Genomic DNA, 19,467 nt, shown 5'->3' with positions numbered 1-19,467 from the left:
TGTGTGTTTAAAAATTGGGCACCTAAATTAGAGACTATTTTTGAAAAATGTGGTGCTTACTGATTACTCTGTTTGTTTCACTTTGTTTCATAATGTTCCTGCACGGAAATAAGCTTAAAGTTCTTTATTCAGAACTCTTTCTCTTAAGGGCCAATTCAATTCCCAGTGAAGTCAGTGAGAGGTTTACCACCGCCTCCAGTGGGAACTGAATCTAGCCCAAACTAAAGAGCCTTAAACAGTCTTCAGCTGCAGTTCCCAGTCGGAAGGATAAACTGTATAAAGTTAATTGAACAGCTACAGTAATAGAACTGGCGTCCTCCAAAGCACCTACATTGTATAATACTAAATGTAAATGGCCTGATTGTGATCTCCCTTACTACCAGTGTAAATGACGATAACTCACTGAAGTCAATGTAAAGTATGGATGTGAAACTGGTGTACATGAGCTCCTATAATCATATGCATAATCTAATTCCATGCATTGTTAACAATGTCTTTGATTCAGATTGTTTTGTCTCCAGATATACACTCATACTTTGTCCCTATAGGCACCTCTAAGGCTGTGTCTGTCTCTACTTGAAAATAACATGTTATGTTCCATTCATAGGCAAAGAAGTTTTAACATAAGAAAGAATTTGTATTTGTCTTAATAATGAAAAAGAATATTGTCAATGAGCTCAATTTTGTTTGTTTATTTTGTCTTACAGCGCACAAGTAGTTTTGGAAACTTTGACCGTTTTAAACACCATTCAGTATCAAAACCAGATGATTCAGCTGAGGTTTGTATGTTGCAATAATCTACTTCTGTTACTCCCTCTCCCTGTGACTGTTGGGGAAACGGTAGGGTTCAGTGGTGTAAAACAGGATTGGTGCGCACTTGCTCACGTACGTGCTCCTGTTGAAATCAATGGGAACTCCTTGCGTGACCAAGTGCTTAGCAACCAGAATAAAGTTTGCACAATCAAGCCCTTAATATTGGCGTAGTGCAAAGGACAGGGTCATTTCTGTTTTAAAAAAAGAAAGGGCAGCAAGAACTCAGGAAAATCTACGCTTCAGAGGGCTGCTTCCACAATAGTGGCCTGATGATAGCATCATGGAGATATAGCTTTCTGTCTTCAAGTGTGTTAAGTAAATTCCCACCACTCTCACTTGGATCAGGGACCATAAATAAGGTGAGCATCAATTTGTACAGCATTTTCTATATCCCATTTGTGAGTACTTAAGCGAAGTGCAAGCCTGTTGTGTACATATAATTCCCCAGACAGTTCTAAAGCTAGAAGAACTGCTAATAATAACTTGCATGCACCTTACCTGAATCCAAAATCTCTCTCTTCAGTCTCTCATTCCATTACATCTGATTTTATTTTCATGAGTAATAATGGTTTGGGGTTTTTTTAAATTTCAAATTAGGTATGTGAAGTGGAGACTGTAAGTGACATTGGAGATCCAGGACAAAATAAAATGACAGGTAATGGAGGAAGCCTGGGAAAGAAGATGCGGGCCATTTCCCTAACCATGAAGAAAAAGATGGGTAAAAAGTACATCAAGGCACTCTCTGAGGACATGGTAAATATGGTTTAAAAAAATCTTTGGATTTGTATGATCAATTACATTAGAAATGTTGTATGTGTTTGTTTCATTGTTTTTTGGTAGCACGTTACAAACTAGCATTGATGTACCAGAGTTCAGGTGTATATAACTTAGTGACACACATTGAATTAAAACAGTAGTTACCTCAATTATATATCAATTCTTTCCCTCCTCGCCTTTCCTCCCCTGTGTAGGCATATTCTCTCTCACACACACACACGCACGCGCACAATTTCACCCTTCAGGGGTCCAGGATAGAGAAGAGAGTTTTATACCATTGGGAAAGGGGAGATTTTGCTTTGCCAACAGTGAAAAGATTGTGTGTGCATCCATCCATGAATACAGCCATGCAAGTGAGGGGAAAGCTCCTTAAACACTCCCCACTAACTGTCCATCTGTGTAAGGACCAGGAAAAATCTGATCCAAAATGAAATACATTGGAATTACCATACTGAATCAGATCAGTGGTCCATTTAGTCTTGTATCCTGTCTCTGACCAAGGCCCGTACTAGATGCTTCCAGAAGAATTCTCACGGTGGACATTTATGGAATCACCGCATTCAGGAATTCTTTCTAACCCGTTAGGCTTTTGTCCTGAAGCATGAGGGTTTATATCCCTCATACATTTTTATCTTATCTAATGTAACTGCAGATATTCTTATTATATATAAAAATAAATGTAAAATCGTTTTTGAATCTAACTAAACCTTTTTCCTCAATATCTTCTGGCAGCGAGTTCCACACTTTAATCACATACTGTGCATTAAATGTATTTCCTTTTATTAGTTTTATATTTGAGTTTCATTTTCATTGTTCAGTTGTTTTTGTATTATGAGACAGAATAAACAGGAGTGCCACATTTATTTCTGTGTAGTTAAATTAATTCTTCATACAAAAGAAACAGATGATGCATACAATCTTATTTTCCCCTGTAACTAATACATTCAGTGCTTCTCCACTGATTAACTAGTGCAGAGTGCAATAGAATGGCATAACTAGCATGCTTCCTGCTGGAAACCAGTCATCTTTGATTTCTGTGATTTGCGTTACATGCATCTGCATGGGAAGAGGAAGTGAGTTTCTAGAGATTAGTCCCACATCAGGGGCCCTGGGCCCACTCCACAAATATACTGTAATCTTTGATCCACTCTATGAGCCAAATAACGGATGTTTAACATTTTCCTTAGTTTGATGCAATATCCCAGAGGGCATATGACATTCAGGTTACATCAGCATGTCACGCTACGTTGACATTGTAATGCAATGCTGTAAAGAACCAGCTTCCTTTGGAAATCATCGTTGTTCCATTTAGCTATTACATCTGCTGTAAATGAAGTGGTGACTGAAGCATGGGTCATACTTTCTAATCTTTGCAAACTTTATAAGCTATGCTTTGAGAGGTAGCATTTAATAATATAACCTCTAAGGTCCAGTACCCAGGCCTTAGATGATTTTTGTGAGGGAAATGGGCCTATGTTAATTTCGTAATGAGACTTAAGCAGCCAACTCAGGGAGTGTGATAGCTGATCATCCACACTCCCATCTGGAAGGTTGGCTCTGGAAAGCCCTGACCTTGGTTCTAGCTGCAGAAGGCCAGTAGAGTCCAGGGTCTGGGAAAGCTCTTTGCAAGACACAGCAGTTGCAGTTAATGGTTCCCTTCCTGCTCCTATGAGCTTCCCGAGTATGTGGAAGCAGCAGCCTTTTTGAATTAGGCCTCAGATGATTTTGTATTTTCCTCCTGAACTTCTAAAATTAACAAAGATAACTTAAAAAACAGGAAAGGTGAAAAAATTTGGGATAGATTCTGGCCCCTGCTCTGGTGAGGCAAAGCAGCCAAAAAGTCTCTTCTCTGGCTATCTAGGATTTCCCCTTGATAAGCCTCAGAGGGATGTAACAGTTGTTGTGCCAGATTCACTACTGTTGTAATTCCGCGGAGATCAGGGATGAATTTAGCCAGTGTCCTTTTCTGGAGGCCGTCACTGGGGAAATTGAGGCACAGAATTTGAGGCACACAGGGTGAGTAAGTTGTGGAGCTGGGAATTGAACCCTGAATTCCTGATTCCCAGCCCCATGGTATAACCATGAAAAGTGCTTCCTCCCTTGTAATGGTTGGTAGGAGAAAGAAGCTTTCTTAAACTGCAAGTAAATTGTAATCATTTTTTTAGAATAATTGTGGACAGGCAAAGGAAATGTGCACAAGATATTGTGTGTCAGCTGTGCATATAAAATCTATTTCACTGCATCTAACCACTGATCTTTATTGCTGAAGAATGAAGAAGGAAAAGACGTCTGCTACTCGCATAGTGACCCTGGGGATGGAACACACACGGAGAAGGTCTGCTTAAAAGCCAGTGACTCCATGGACAGTCTCTATAGTTTGAATAGTGGCCAGAGCTCTTCTAGTAAGTACAAAAAATCATAGTCCTGTTCAGTCTCTTTCTTTATTATTTATTATTGAATATGCCTTGAGTTGTTGGCACTGGGGAACAGAAATTTGATAACACAAGGATTTTTATTCTAGCAGACAAAGCTATAACAATATCCAACAACTGGATGTTAAAGCTAAAGAAATTCAGATTGGAAGTGATGTGCAGTTTTTTAACCTTGAGGTTAATTAGCCATTGGAACAATTTGCCAAGGCTTTTTCTGGATTCTTCACGGGCAATTTTTAAATCAGGATGTTCTTCTAAAAGATCTGCTCTAGCTCAAACAGGCGTTAATTCAGGGAAGTCATACAGCCTGTGTTATACAGGAGGTCAGAGGTACGTTAGTACAGTAGTTCCTTTTGGCTTTACTATCTGTGAATCAGACTTTGCCCATTTTAGTAATTAGAAGAACCAAAATTTAACCCCACAATAATTAAACTTGAGCTTTTCAACAAGCCTGACATCCTGCCTATTGATACAACAACCTTAAATGTCAGAACTGGCCCTAAGCCTGTCGCTGCCATGGCTCTATCACCTGTGGAGTGGTGATTGCAGGGTCACCCACATACAAGCCTTCTCTTAGGGTGGCTGGGAACCCACTGCCTCTAGTCTGCAGATGGGTTGGCCAAAAGGGCCAGCCTGACTCTGCTGCTCTGGAGGAGGTGGGAGAACCCAGCCAACACAAAAGCAGCAGAGGACCAAGGTCTGCCTCCTTCCCAACCCACCAAAAATCTGCTATTCCCCCCACCAGATAGCATAAGCTGGAGGTTTGGGGAGGCATGTGACTCTCCAAGGGGCAGTGGGGTTTCTGTCTGCTGCCATGCTACAGGCAAACTGCTCCTCAAAAGCTCCGGACTGTACATGATGATGTTGCATTGGTGTCACCGCATATATAATATGATCTGCATGGGTTCTGTAGGCACAGGTACTGCATGGGTTCTGTACTTAGTGGTTAGTCTGGCCCTGAGTTGTAGCTGTGCACTTGAACAACCACATCAAGTCAAATTATTTTATGGTCATTATCTCTGATGTGATTTGTACAAACTATATGAGAGTTTACTTCCAGCACACTGCTGCTCTTATCTAAAAACATACTTGGATGGGATTTTGCAGAGCTTGCTTCAATTTGCCTGACTTACGCTACTGATGTTTTATTACCCAACTTGGATAAAATGACAGGTAGAAATGTAGATAAGATTAACATTTCCCTCTGTAATGTAGGTGCGTTGAGGTCCTAGTTTATAATATAATGAAATAAAGTAGTTTCTGCAGTATTTGTTTCAGTTTCTCTGAATAAGCAGGACAAGTTCAGCAGCTATAATTCCCTACACTGCAGTTTTAAAATACACATTATTAATCTGCAGAGGTAATATTCCAACAAGTTCATAAGTAAAATGAGCAGTCTATTAGCATCAGCCTCATAAAGGATTATTGCACAGAATAAATTAAAGGTCTCCAACTCATTTTGTTTAGCCTTTCATAGTATGTTTGATTATTGAATATATTTTTCTTGGAATGTGTGAAAACTGTCTGAGTACAGTCTTTTAATTCTCTGCTTTGCATATTAGCCTCTCCATTTCTATACAAAATTGAATATCTAGTAGTTCAAGGAAGGGGATTTAAATCTTCATTCTCATCTCCATTAGGTGGAGTGACTAGCTGTTCCGATGGAACCAGCAACAGGGACAGCTTTAGACTTGATGATGAAGTCCCTTACACTGGACCATTCTGTGGACGAGCCAAAGTACACACTGACTTCACACCGAGTCCTTATGATACTGACTCTCTCAAAATCAAGGTGAGACCATCATCAAAATTGCTGTGTGCAGTAGAGATATCTGAGCCATTTGTTTGGTAAGGGGTCTGTTCATTCATTTCTGACTTTTAAGGATATATGGCATTTAAAACAGACACGGTCATTTTAGCAATACCTTTGTATAGGGCTAGTTCATACAGAGTTGTCAGACCTACTATTGCAGGGACTCTGAGTCATGGGACTCCACCCTATCACAGTATTTTTGAGTTTCCCCTCTCATCCAGGTTTTTTTTTTTCAAATCAGCTATTTGGTGATCAAATGGCATAACGATGAGGTTATGTACATTTTTCACAATTAAGGCAGCTTGCTTTAAAGTTGTGAGCTGCCTGCTTCTTGGGGCTCAAAACTTGTGAGTACAGCCCATAAAATTTCAGCACCATTCAATCAAAAAACAAACCTTAGCTCTGAGTTGGCTTTGAACCCCAGGCTGAACCTAATCTGGATCCAGCTCCAAATCCCTCTCCCAATATGTAGGAATTAAACCTTTCCAAATCATAGTGTTTTCACTTCATGGGGCTGGGGGCAAATATTTCCTTAGCTTTCATTTCATGTAGTTTCATACCTCTGAGTTTAGTGGTCAAACAAACTCGAAACCTGGTGAAACCCAGAACTTTGCATGATTGCAAAGCAAAACTATAATTTGGCTGAAATTTACTCAAAATGTTTGCAGAATTTATAACACACATTGTAATAAACTGGGTCTCAATTTCAAGTTTGGAACAAAATCTCCAAACCCAAGATGGGTTTGAAGATTTGCTGCATATGCTTTGCACACCACTATTTGAAATACTGTGGTAAATTCTTCTTTTAAGGCAGAAGGCTAGATTGTGTATTTACAAACTGCCCAGAATAAAGGAGTTTGCTGCTGGGACAGTGCATAGTTGAGCTGTCCCAGGAGCAAACTGGGGAGGGAATTGTCTTCACTGAAGAGTTAGCTTGGGTGATCAGCACCTGAGTAAGCCTAGCCCAGGTGTGAGAGCCCTGACTGCAAAGGTCTATCTTTGTTACCGTGCCCTCACTGTTTCTCACTTGCTTGTTGTCATCTGGAGCATATCTCATGGATTTTTTGTGCCAAGATGTTCTACGATTCTTTTTTATCAGTTGTGGGAGAACTTGTCTACCCTTTGGGGGGGGGGAACTGTGGGAAAGGCATTGGAGGCCTATCAGCACGTGAGTGATTTAGCCTGAATCCTCACCGCAAAGTGGGTGGGTTCCAGCTCAAGTTAAAGCAGAGCCTGAGTTCTAATCCCCACACCAAGCTATGTAAGCTAGTCTGGTTTAAAGCACCTCCACATCAAGTCAGAGGTTTTTCTGTGTGGATGGTTTGGGAGCAGGGTAGGAAGCTGGGCTAAACGCTGGGTAAGAGTCCAGGTTAACTGTGTTGTGGAGATATACCCTATGGATGCCCCCTTGCTCCTTGCCAAGACTCCACCCATTCCCTGTCCCTTCCTGCTGGCCCATCTGCATGGGAAGGAAAATAGTAGCTCCACAGAGGCTACTTCCCATCCCATATGTAAATTGTATTGCCTGCACAAGCAAGAAAGGGGTCCACTTTCTGCCCCTTACTCCTCTGCAGGGGTTTGTAGGGCCAGGGTCAATCTTGCCACACCTTACTCTGCAATTGTTTTGTGGAATTTTGTAAATCAAGAAGTATTCCCTAGTTGTGGAAGGAGAGTTTCTTCACTCTAGTTAATATTGCTGAGCACTACCGTTGCTTCTGCTCGATGTCATCTGTGTAGTGAATCTGTTCTTGCTCCATTGAGATAACAGGTTACATATCACAAATCATCTGCCTCAGATTTGGTGTGCTTTTTTTTCTCTCTAGAAAGGAGACATTATAGACATCATCTGCAAAACCCCCATGGGTATGTGGACAGGCATGCTGAATAACAAGGTGGGGAACTTCAAATTTATTTACGTCGATATTATTTTGGAAGCGGAAGCTACACCTAGGAAGATAAAGGTGCACAGAGGGAGCAAAAGGGCCAAACCTAAAACTCTGCAGGAACTTTTGGAACGGGTCCATCTTCAGGTCAGCAAACACATTTCCAGTTTTGTGTTTTGTTTTGTTTCTGTGCATTTGCTCTTATTTTTACATCAAAGCCAGGGCCAAAATGGCAGGCTCCAGCAGCTCGGGAAATATCTTATCAGTAGCCCAGAAGATGCTACTTCCTTCCATTACCTAACCAGTGGGTATGTGGATGTGAGGGTGGTTGTTGGCAAAACGAGGCATGATAGTGCATAAATCCTTCATTTAATATGCCTTTTTCTTAGTTGGTAAGGTCCTTGGGAAAGAGGTAGTCTTTTTTTAGTATAGGTGTGTAGTGTGCCTAGCCCAAAGGGCCCCAATTTCTGATTAGGTCTCTAGGTATTACTTCAATACAAATGATAAGAATAATAACAACAATGTTATGGCACTGGTATTTGTGTGGGAATGAAGCATTTCTCTCTACAGGAATACACACACACACACATTCAGACACTGGGACAACACACACACAATGTGTGTCCTACAGCCATCTACATGGTTCTCTGCATGCTCCCTCTGGCTGGCACCAATGTAAAGAAAATACCCAGCCTGCTTATGGAGCTGGACTCAAATTGTTTTCTGGATACAGAAGATTTGACTGCTTCTTCTTAGGCTGTTTTATCAATGGAATAATTATTGTGACACAGACATAAAATAATAATAATGACAGTATTATATGACACTGCAATTTCAAAGCAGTTTGCAAATCCTAATTAATCCTCAAAACTTCCTACTGCATGTTAGTGTTGTAAATATTATTGGGTCAAATGTATCCTTCATGTGACTCGAATTTGGCCACTGATCTTCATTTTACAGATCAGGAACTTGAGATGCAGAGAGGTTGTGAATGGCCCAATGTCACAGCCTGAGATAGCAGTGAGTCGAGACTAGAACACAGAAGCTCTTGGTTCCAGCTCTAGACTTAGTTTACTCTTCTAAAAGGAGAGGAAAAATATGTTCAGAAAGTCTGTTATGTTAAAATTAGAAAGGGGACCCAAGCTACAAAGGTCAGACCCAGATCCAAACATTTACAAAGTTTAGGGGTGAATGAATCTGGAGTTTTGGTTTGTCCTGTTTTGGTTTGTCCTGTCTGGGCCAGGCACTGAAATTTGGGGGTTATTGGGATGAAGGGGCTTGGTTCAAGTCCATCTAAATGGAAACTCTCTCTTAGTGTCTTGAAAGGTTATTTTTTCCCCTGACCTGTTAATGAATCATATTCTTGGTTCTGTGTCAGTGTTATCCCTCCAGGCAATCCAACTTTAATTTAACAATAATTGCGGGGGGGGACAATAATGCACTTAATTTCATTCTGTGACCTTTGGAATGGCTTATCTTATGCAGTAGACACTAAGCAATGCCTGTTATGGGTATGTGCTGCAGTTTCCAGCGCTCCACTGACGAAAATAGAAAACCTGACTTTTCAACAGAAACACCACACACAGTTTTCTATGAAACAATTCTCATGTTCCTCAAACTAATATGGGAGTGTTACAGACACTGGGCCAGATCCTCAGGTGCTATAAATCAGATTCAATGGAGATACTCTGATTTACACCAGCTGAGGGTCTGGCCCTCTGGATAGCAATAGATTAAACAATGCTTCAGTTCAGCTAAATAAACCCAATCTGAATGTAAAGTGTATCTGAGGTACCCTGAGACACATGGCAGGATGTCTCATGTTATGGGCAGGACAAGGGAGGGAACAGTAACTTGACAGCTCTCTTTAAAACTAGCCCAGAGGCAATGTTGATGATTGGGGGACTCGGTGCTCCAGGAGTCATGATGACTTTTCTCCCCAATTCCACCAAAAAAATGAAAGAGAGAAATTGTGGTTATGTCTCTAACTGAACCTGCTGATTGCTTACTAAAGGAATTGTTTGCTTTTCCTTTTGTAGGAATACTCATCAACCCTCTTGCTAAATGGCTATGAGACTTTGGAGGATTTAAAGGAGCTACAGGAGAGCCATTTGATTGAACTAAATATTACAAACCCAGAAGACAGGGCAAGGTTACTCTCTGCAGTTGAGAATCTACAGGACTATGAAAGTAAGTGTGTAAACTTACATTCAAGGTTATGTTCTAATTTTAATTGGAGACATAAACACATTTAAAATAATGGTAACTTCTGCCAAAGTCGACAGATTAGGCCTTTTCCTCAAATAGGAAAAATTCCTGAAAAATTATTTCAGGTACTATTATTGCCCCTCTCCCAGAAATATATGAATGCCTGGCAATCTTTATCCTCACAACAGCTTTGTGAGGTAGGGCATGGCTATCATCCCCGTTTTACAGATGGGAACTGAGGCACAGAGAGGCTAAGTGATGCCTGTGATAGAGCAGGAAATTGAAATTAGATCTCCCATATCCCAGGCTTACTTCCTAGAAGTACATTAAAACATTTTTTTCTTTGGAAGTGATTTCCTGCAGAGGAAGATCTTCAACATCCTCTCTTCCCATTCACTGTTCCTTCCCTTTAGCCCCTGGTGAGAACCATGAAATTTACTGGTGTTTGTAATACAGATCAGCAAACAGTGGTTTGGATAAAACAGTAGCTGATCTGTAGTCTCAGCTCTAAATGAACCTGAACTGGATCTTGTTTGAGGTTCAAGAAGTTATTAGCTTTTTCTGTGTGTTTTGTTTTCCCTTTTATGCTTATTTGCACTTGCTGCTTTCACTGGACTTGGAAGTACCAAGACCGTGAGACATGCTGTTGTGATATTTTCAGCCTGATTTCTAACCTAAAATAGTTCAGATAAATTCCTACAAATTTCAGCTAAACAGCTACATATTTGGATACTCATCCAGACCAAACCTTAGAGCTTTGCTCTGCATTAATGTAGAGTCATGCCCTTCCTGAGCAACCACTTTGCCAGATATCCACTCTAAATTGAGGATCCTGTGGAAATAAAAATTGGACCGGGGAATGCAGTGTCTCCCAGAAACATTTTAAGGATTTCTTAGGGGCCTAGGTCTACAACTCATCAAGAGTAATAGCTCATCTGCAACCCCCCAGTCTGGCTGTTAACTGAGGTGGAGTGGATTTCTCTCTATCACTCAGTCACTCTTACACACCTGGCCACTTCCAACACATAAAACTCAATTATTCAGAACTTCACCCAAAGTGGGATCCTCCATCTCATATGCACACTCTGCCTCTCTGAGTTTCTAAGAACCCCCATGGCTGTCTCAGCCCCCCTCAGTTTGCTGTCTGGGTCTCTCAGGGCCCCTCACTCCTAGACCATCTCTGGGTCTCTCTGAATCCCTCTTTGTCCCTTACTGTCTCTCCTCCTCCAAGATGGAAAGAAAAGAGACTCTATGAGAACTGTCAGGAGAGGTAGTTCAAATGGCCTTCTCTGCCCTCACCATTCCCTATGGACTGGGTGATGGATGCACATCAGGAACAGTCCTTCTTTCTATCCTGTAGCCTTTGTCAGCTGAGGGGGGGGAGGGGGGGAAAGGGGCCTTGCCATTATAACAGATACAATGATTGAAGTGAGGCCGAGGAGGGGTGAGCTTGGAAGGAAAGGAGAAAGAACTACTTCTATTGTTTACCCTGCAGTTTGGGTGGAGGTGGCCTCCTGTCCCCTCCCCCTTGACCTGCCCTTGGATTATGCATATCAGTACATATCTAGGTTGCTAACTGATCATGCTGCACATTCTGTATATTTTATCCTACACGTTTTACATCAACAATTAACAAACAAAACAGGAACAGAAAATGCTAAGGTTATATTTTTACAAAGATTTTTTATTGGTGCAAAGTATGAGTAATTTTAACAGGTTTCTGTAGTCATGAAATACTGTTCCGGTATGGTGTAGTTATGATTTACTGTTTTTAATACTCAAATGATAGCAAGCATTGTAGGCAGCCTTAAGCATCTAAACTCTGTAATAGGCAGACATCATTTAGTGTCTTTCTCAAGCTACTTTTAATCACTTGATGTTCTTCATGTTCCCATGCCAGCAAAAGTGCAAGGATCAGGGAAGAGTGTCCTTAACCTGACACAGCCTTTTCATATTCTTTACATTAAACCGTGACTAATTAATCCTTACCATCCACGAGTGGTCCCTGCCCTTTGCCAGCATGGGTTTATGCCATTGTTCTTCAGGCAGAATAGTATACTCGAGGATATTTGTGCTGTAGTTTGACAATTGAAATACTTTTAATTGTTCTGTAAATAATACGTCTTGTAATGTGCTCCTTGTTTCAAGGCTACTGATAATGTGTTGGAGTCTTAGATCCATGAATGAGATGAATAATTGCTTCACATCAGCTGTGAATACATGAGTATTTCAGTTGAGTCAAACGCTGTTCTCAAAAAGCAGTATAGTGAATGGGCCTCAATTTAACATTTAAGCATGTGCTTAATTATAAGCTTTTATAAAGTCCCAGAGATGTCAATAGGACTTATGTATGCTTAACTTTAAGCACACATTCAAGGAAAATGTTCTCCTGAATCAGGAGCACAGTAATGAAGCTCACCTTAACTGATTGCCATAGCTCGGTAGTATGTGTCAGCGGACTGATGAGGAGAGAAGTAATGTGCAAGGTTTGACATGACATTCTAAAGTACAAAGGTGTTAAAAACTAAAATTGATACAACTGCATCGAGGAATATAAATAAGCCATTTGGTCAAGTAGTTACAACAAAAGGAGAGCCAAGATGATCTTGGGGTTAAGTCCAACCTGAGCAACTGTCTCAATGTGTGACCTTGGCCACCTCATTTGACCACACACACACACACACATACCGGTATATGTGGTCATGAGCTGAAATCCTGGCCCCACTGATAGTCAATAGGAATTTTTCTAAAGCATACATGTAATTGTTTTCCTGAATCAGAGTTTTAGATTATAAACGCTCTTTTCCGAAGGGATGTATCGTTTCACTAGTTCTGTAAAGTTCCATGCACATCTACAGACCCCCCGAAATAGTGGTAGTAATAATAATTTCCAAGAGCTAACAAGTGGAAAAACTACATATGCATCACACAGTCATTGTCAAAGACCTAAAGCCTAATATTTCTTCAATACTCTTAGTCTAATCTTATAGTTTAAAATAGTATTAAAACACTGGTTTTCGAACTATGTGGTGCAATAAGGTTATTGGGAGGCACAAGGTGGGGTGCAGGGCTGGGGCCAGCTGGGTGTCCGAACTAGGGCAGTGTAAAGAATGCACAGGGAGTCCCCACTGGTCAGGGAGAGGAGTAAGAGAAAGAGCAGCACCATCCTGCTCTGGCAGTAACCTACTGGCAGTAACCTACTGTTCTCCCCCTTCTCCACTTCCTGACTGCTGGGGACTCCTGTGAGCTCTCTCTGCTGCCCCAGCCCAGAGAACTGGCTGGCTGCAGCTCTGCATATTTTAAACCCTCCAGGAGTGAGAGGATCTGGATGGGGGGCAGGGAAAGCAAGGATCCTGGTTTGCTCCCTGCGGAGCTGCCATGGGCTCATGTGGGAAGAGAGCCAGCTGGATCTTGCCACCACCCCAATGTCTGTCCCAGAGGGATGGGAGATGGGGCAGGGAGGGTGTGGCACTTATCTGACTTCCCTGGAGAAGGAGGGCACAGCAAAAAGAAAAAGTTGGGAAAGTCTGTATTGGAACACGTGTCAGAATTCTGCATACTTGGACTCTTCTAACCGTATCTTAGACAGCTCTGAATGAAAGCTATGTATCTGAAACGAAACTGATTTACTGTAGGAAAAATAACAAACCTTCCATTTGCTGATCAGATAGTGAGGTCTGATGAATCTGCAACACTTAACAGTAGTTGATCTTTATCTATTCCTTTTCCTGTGCAGTGTATCTTTCACTGACATCCAGGTTAACCCTACAAACTTACCTTTAATGATAAAGAGCTTGACAGTGTATCCAGGAAGTTAAGAACAAGTAGGTGTAAAAGTCAAAAGTTAAAAATAAGTATAGCTTTTATTTGTGAAGCAGGGGAACTTGACATTTACACTGAATCCATATATATTAGAATGCTCAATATCCTGTTGAGGCAGCTTTTGAATTTACTGCATGATAGTCAGAGCAGGCTAAAAATTTTCTATCCATTTTTTTCAGACAAATTGCCCTGCTTTTCCTGAAGAAAATATTTGTTTTGTTTGAAACTTTCTGTTTTTTTCAATGAAAAACAGAAAAAAATATTTTTATTTTTTTCAGACAACAAACACTGGAACATTTTCTAAATGTTTCCCCAGAAAATACCATCTTTTGACCAGCAATAATATAATTGTGACACTGTGAAGTTCAGTGCTGCAGCACTTCAGAGTCCCGTTCTGTCTCTGTAGTAATTTAGTTTTTAGCTTATTTGTCTCAGATTGATTTTGCTACAAAAAAAGTGTGTGCAAATACTCTGCTTTCTAGAAAGTTACAGAGTTTACCCAAGACTACCATATATTCGCAGTACACAATAATTCAAAAGCCAGAGGAAAAATGCATACATAGTCCTCTTACAGAAGTTTCAGCTCCTGCCATTTTTGGTCCCAATGTGATCTGTCATTGTGACAACATGATGGGAAGACGCAAATGCAAAAAAACCCCACAACAGATCCAGTTGTGCACAAGAAGTTATACTATTCAGATGAATATAGTTAAAAAGTCACCTTTTAATGAAAAGGAAACAAATAGGATAACCAAAAAAATGGAATTAAAAACAATTCCAGCAATAACTGTCTCTTCCCGCTCACTTTAAAGAAAGAAAAAAAGAAAAAGACAAAGCTTCTTCTTTGACCTTAATGATGTAAACAGGATTAACACTTTTTTAGGTCATTGTTTGACGGGACAGAGAGATGATTCTACAGAAGCTGATAAAAGCATTTGCAAGTGGTATTGTAACCGATCATGGGATTACAGTTGAGGAATAGGAAGACCTTCTGAGTTCAGCATCTAAGGAAGGGTTCATACAATAACTTGCTGAATTCTGTAAGCACACAGTGACCAACCAGACTTGTTTTTTTGCTGGCATTGGCTGAAATGTAGCATGAGCTAATAGAAAAGCTAGGTTAGGCATCATATATGTATCCTCTATTATTGTGATTAACTAATAATAATAATAATTAATAATCCTGTTATAACTCCATTTAAATTACTGGAGTTACTCCAGAAATTAACTTGGCCTGATATGTTACCAAAAATTTTCCCTACAAAAAGGTGAAATTTCATATGACAAACCATCCTCTGTAATGTGGGGAGAGGATAAAAATAGTTACAGACAATGCCAAATCTGACTAAAGGTGTACCTTTTTAACAGTGAGAATAGTTAACCATTAACTTACATAGGGAAATGGTGGATTCTCCATCACTTGAAGTCTTTATCTTTTTAGAAAGCTATCCATTCTTAATTTAATCTGTAGCTCAAAAGAGGTTATGGTCTTGATGCAGACGTGTTATGCAGGAGTTTCAGGGTAGATGATTACAATTCGAGCTGGTTGGAAATACTTTGATGGTACCATATTGTGTTAGACTACACAATTCTTTGGAAACTGAAATGCTTTGTGAAATCAGGTTGATTTTGCCAGAATTTTGGTTAGGAGGAAAAAGAAAAAAGTTCCAACAATGCCAAAATGTCCAGTTTTTACAGGTTTTTTTTAATGAAATATTGTGATTGTTTGAAATGACTATCTATGAATCTTCCTTGCATGCCTGCTTTTTCCAGGGAGGGTTTTGCATCCAAAGCCATAATTCTTCCTGGTGCACCAGCAATGCACCCTGTAAATACAATCTTGGACCCCAGCCTCTTGGTAGATATATGCTATATAAGACCATTCTGTAAATGCACATAATCTACTCTACCTCCAATACACAGGATTCATGTTCACCATAAAGCTGTCATCATTAACAAATATAGTATTGAGAACAAAACTGATCATTACATATAAAAATTTCACAATAACTCTCTTATAACTATTCCTCTTTCCCCTTTTGCTCTCCCGATGGCTTTGTTTGCCTTGTATGTAAATGTGCTTTTCTTTGTCTTTGGTCACACCTTACCTAATTTACATCGGAGACACAGTCAAGTAGGTAGAACCACATTCCTTGCATATCGCAATCCTGCCTGACACGCATGTTTAGAACACAATTCTAGTACGTATTGATAACCTTTTGTACACACCCCATACATATGCCATGCAATGATTTTCAAGACCAGCATGTTACCAGGTCATATATGATACCTTATGTGTTAGCTTTTAGATACAGAGTGCCAACAGTGTGTTAGGTGTAGTATGTCAGGCCTGATATGTGTTGCTGACCAGTGACCCTCTGTGTCAAATATATACCAAATTCATGACATTTTGGTATGTTCAGTGAGATACCAGGTTGTAGTTGGTTGAGAGATCAGTTTATGTTCTTCCTGTTGAGGCAGTATGTCTTTTTTTACGTTCACTGGCAGATTATTCATTATAGTGCAAGTGCTAAATAAGGACAAATGTTTTGAAAGAAAAATTTGCTTCTATTTAATTTGAAGAGATTTTCAATGGCATGAATGGGAGTTGAGTGAGTAACTGCCCTTTGTGCCTTTGAAAATCTCATCCTTTATTTAGGTATGGCCAGATTTTCAGAAATGCTCAGCACCAGCAGCTCTCACTGAAAAGCTAAGGTCTAGATTTTTAAAGGTATTTAGTCCTTGCTGCACTCAGCATTGCAAAGCCGAAGTCTCATTTTCAAAAGGGATTTTGAATTTCAATGCGAGTTAGGCTCAGTGCCTAAATCCCATTAAAATCCAAAGTGCCTAAATCCCTTCTGAAAATGAGACTTAAGTGCCTAACCCAGTTAGGCTTTGCAATGCTGAGCACAGCAACACCTTAACACCTTTAAAAATCTGATCCTTATTGCTTTTGAAAAGGTGGCCACTTTGTTTTGGTACTGAAATGGGAACTGAGCTCTTTGGCAAATCTGGCCCTTTTCGTGTGCACTTTTGAAAATCTTGCAATTGTATGGCATGGTTAACGTACCCAGTACTGTCAATAAATACACTAAGGCTTTGCCTACATTGGCAAGTGAACAACAAAAGTTTTGTCATTCAGAGGTGTTAACCCCTCCCCCCCCCAAAGACAAAAGTTCTGTCGAGGAAAAGCACCGGTGTGAACAGCACTTTGTCAGCAGGAGTGCTCTCCTGCCAGCAAAGCTACCACTGCTCTCTGAGTGTGGAAATTTTGTTGGCAGGAGACCTCTCTCCTGCCGACAAACAGCTGCACTATGCGCCTCTTAGCCACACAGCTGTAGTGGCACAGCTGTGTGCTAAAAGCTGCATAGTGTAGACATAGCCTAAATCCCTGCCCTGTGGGGTTTATAGCCTAAAGGTACAGCAGCTACAATACATTACATGTCAATCACAGAAGGTTGAGGGCACATTGAAACTGGAATGTTATATGGTACTGAATTGGTCTTTAAAAGGGTTTTGAAAGTGAGGGAAAGGGAAGAGTCAGGCATATAGACCCCAGTGTTGCAATGCATTTTGCACAAGCAGACCCTTGACCAATACAGAGTCCTTTTGTCTTCTTTGGGGTTCAGGTATCCACCTCTGAGCAATGTATTGCAGGATCATGTTCCTGTTGAGTGGGCTATAGTGGCTGTTGGCATCATGTAGTGAAAATGATCAGTCCTTTGATTTCTAAGGTTTCAATTTCTAACAGATATAAGGTACAGCTCTAATAGAGCTGCAGTTTGCTAATTCAGTTTGTGCACTGCTCCAACAATCTTTTAATCATCTAAGTGTTGCTCGGGGGGGTTCATAACACTTTCCTTTTCATTTTTTACAGTTGAACAAGAACATGAAAATGAGCAACAGCCCCTGACCTTAAGCCCCGATCCCAGCTTTAACAAGTCAGTGTTAAATGACTGTCCGAGAGACTCTGGCTGTTACATCTTATCAGAAAATTCAGATAATGGCAAAGAAGAGCTAGATCCAGAAAACCTATCTGACATGCTACAGACGATCACCCTCACTGAGACCAACTGATATACGTGCTTTTCTGCAGCTTTGCAGACAGGACTATCAGATAGATTAAGCTAACTTGCTAGTATGGCAGCCCAGTAATGAACTGCAAATATTCTCAACATTGACAGCACTCTTAGGGTTTCCAGCTGAAGTACAATATTTTTGACTTATTCAATATATGGACATTGCGTACCTGAATCTTGGTTTGACAAAAATAATGTCCCATGCTTTCCTTGTTTGTTAATTCTTGAACAGTTGACTGAAGGGAAAATAAATAACTGTAGTATATAGGGTGACCAGATGTCCCATTTTTAAAGGGACAGTCCCGTTTTTGGGGACTTTTTCTTATATAGGCGCCTATTACCCCCTACCCCCTGTACTGTTTTTTCACAGTTTCTATCTGGTCACCCTAGCAAAAAATATATATCTATATATTTGTATATTAAATCATTTTCTATTAAAAGAATAGGGAGTTATTTTTAGGCATTGGCACATAGTTCTGGATATGTTATCTTCTGAAACATTCTGAAATATTGTAAATAGTGTACATATTTATTTTAAAAGCTAAATATTAATTACTGTCCTTTTTTATCTTCTGATGAATGTTTCTCTGATATTTGTACAAAACATCCTTTTCACCAGTACACCAGCATAATAAAAAGGTGATTAGGTTGATATTCTACAGTACTATGAAAAATACTTGGTCTGACTCACATTTACATTAAAGCTGGTTTACAACACTCTGCTGTATAAATTGGCCTTAAAATGGGCATAAATATAATTTACAGCCACTTGAAGGCCTCTTTACATTACCATATGGTGCAAAGGGGCCTTAGTGTAAATGAGAATCAGGCCCCCTGTCTTCAGTAGCCTTTAGGAGCAACTTGCAGTTTGAATTTCATACACATTTATCTTTTCATTACTATTTACAGTCTTTCTAAACATTGCGAAATGAAAGAGAGAACTATTAGCAACAAACTGATATCCACAACTGAGCTTTCATTATTATTTTTGGTGAAACTCCTTCCTTGTGCACTTAGCGTGAAATTTGTCAATAGAAATACTTGTTTGTACACAAAAGCCAATAGCTGTTATCAGTGTCCTCCATACAATAACTAATCATCATTTCCCCATGTATTTTACACTGAAATATACCTTTTATTTGCTTTTCCTCTCTTCTTGAAATACTTCCTTTGACAATAAACAGAACTATGTGATTGAGACTCTTAAAAACTTTTTAATGTGGAGACTGACATTTCAAAGACAGTACTTTTCTAATGGTAACATAATATACAAGACATCTACTGAGCATTTTTTATCATGCATAATCTGTATCAAATTAATGTAGTGACTTCCTCTCTCACCTGTTAGTCACACATTTTCATAAATTATGTCTATGTTGAATAGTTTCCACTAGATTGCTGACATTTTTTTTAAATCACTCTTCAGAAGAGACCAAACATGGAAAGTTTCTCAGAAAGAGAATTTCCGAGAAAGTTATGAACAAGTGAAAATGGGGATTTATAATGTTTTGGCAGCCTTCTCTCTACCTGTCACTAAATGCTATACTGCAATGGGTGTGTTCATTTTGGCCTCAGAACCTTAAGGTGTGGTTCTACTCTGAAAAGTGACTTTGTGAACACAGCATTGTGGGGTTCCATAT

At 39.9% G+C, this 19,467-nt stretch overlaps 1 protein-coding gene across 6 annotated transcripts in view; it reads left to right on the top strand.

The window, feature by feature from the left end:
* SAMSN1 (SAM domain, SH3 domain and nuclear localization signals 1) overlaps positions 1–19,022 on the top strand; it is a 119,743-nt gene extending 100,721 nt beyond the window's left edge. For 5 of the 6 annotated variants that reach the window (XM_045010777.1, XM_045010784.1, XM_045010795.1 and 2 more), the window contains 7 exons: positions 708–779; positions 1,411–1,566; positions 3,860–3,992; positions 5,663–5,814; positions 7,659–7,865; positions 9,758–9,908; positions 17,626–19,022. In XM_045010777.1, coding sequence (XP_044866712.1) covers positions 708–779; positions 1,411–1,566; positions 3,860–3,992; positions 5,663–5,814; positions 7,659–7,865; positions 9,758–9,908; positions 17,626–17,825 — 1,071 coding nt within the window. In that variant the 3' untranslated portion in view covers positions 17,826–19,022. Of the gene's footprint in view, positions 1–707; positions 780–1,028; positions 1,173–1,410; positions 1,567–3,859; positions 3,993–5,662; positions 5,815–7,658; positions 7,866–9,757; positions 9,909–17,625 lie in introns of those variants that run through there. The other variant, XM_045010810.1, reaches the window with a different exon arrangement.
* Positions 19,023–19,467: the final 445 nt, after the last annotated feature.

Source organism: Mauremys mutica, chromosome 1, assembly GCF_020497125.1.
Source record: "Mauremys mutica isolate MM-2020 ecotype Southern chromosome 1, ASM2049712v1, whole genome shotgun sequence".
NCBI classification, from domain to species: domain Eukaryota; kingdom Metazoa; phylum Chordata; order Testudines; family Geoemydidae; genus Mauremys; species Mauremys mutica.
Note: the sequence above shows the minus strand (reverse complement) of the source record. Positions and strands in the feature narration are given on the sequence as shown.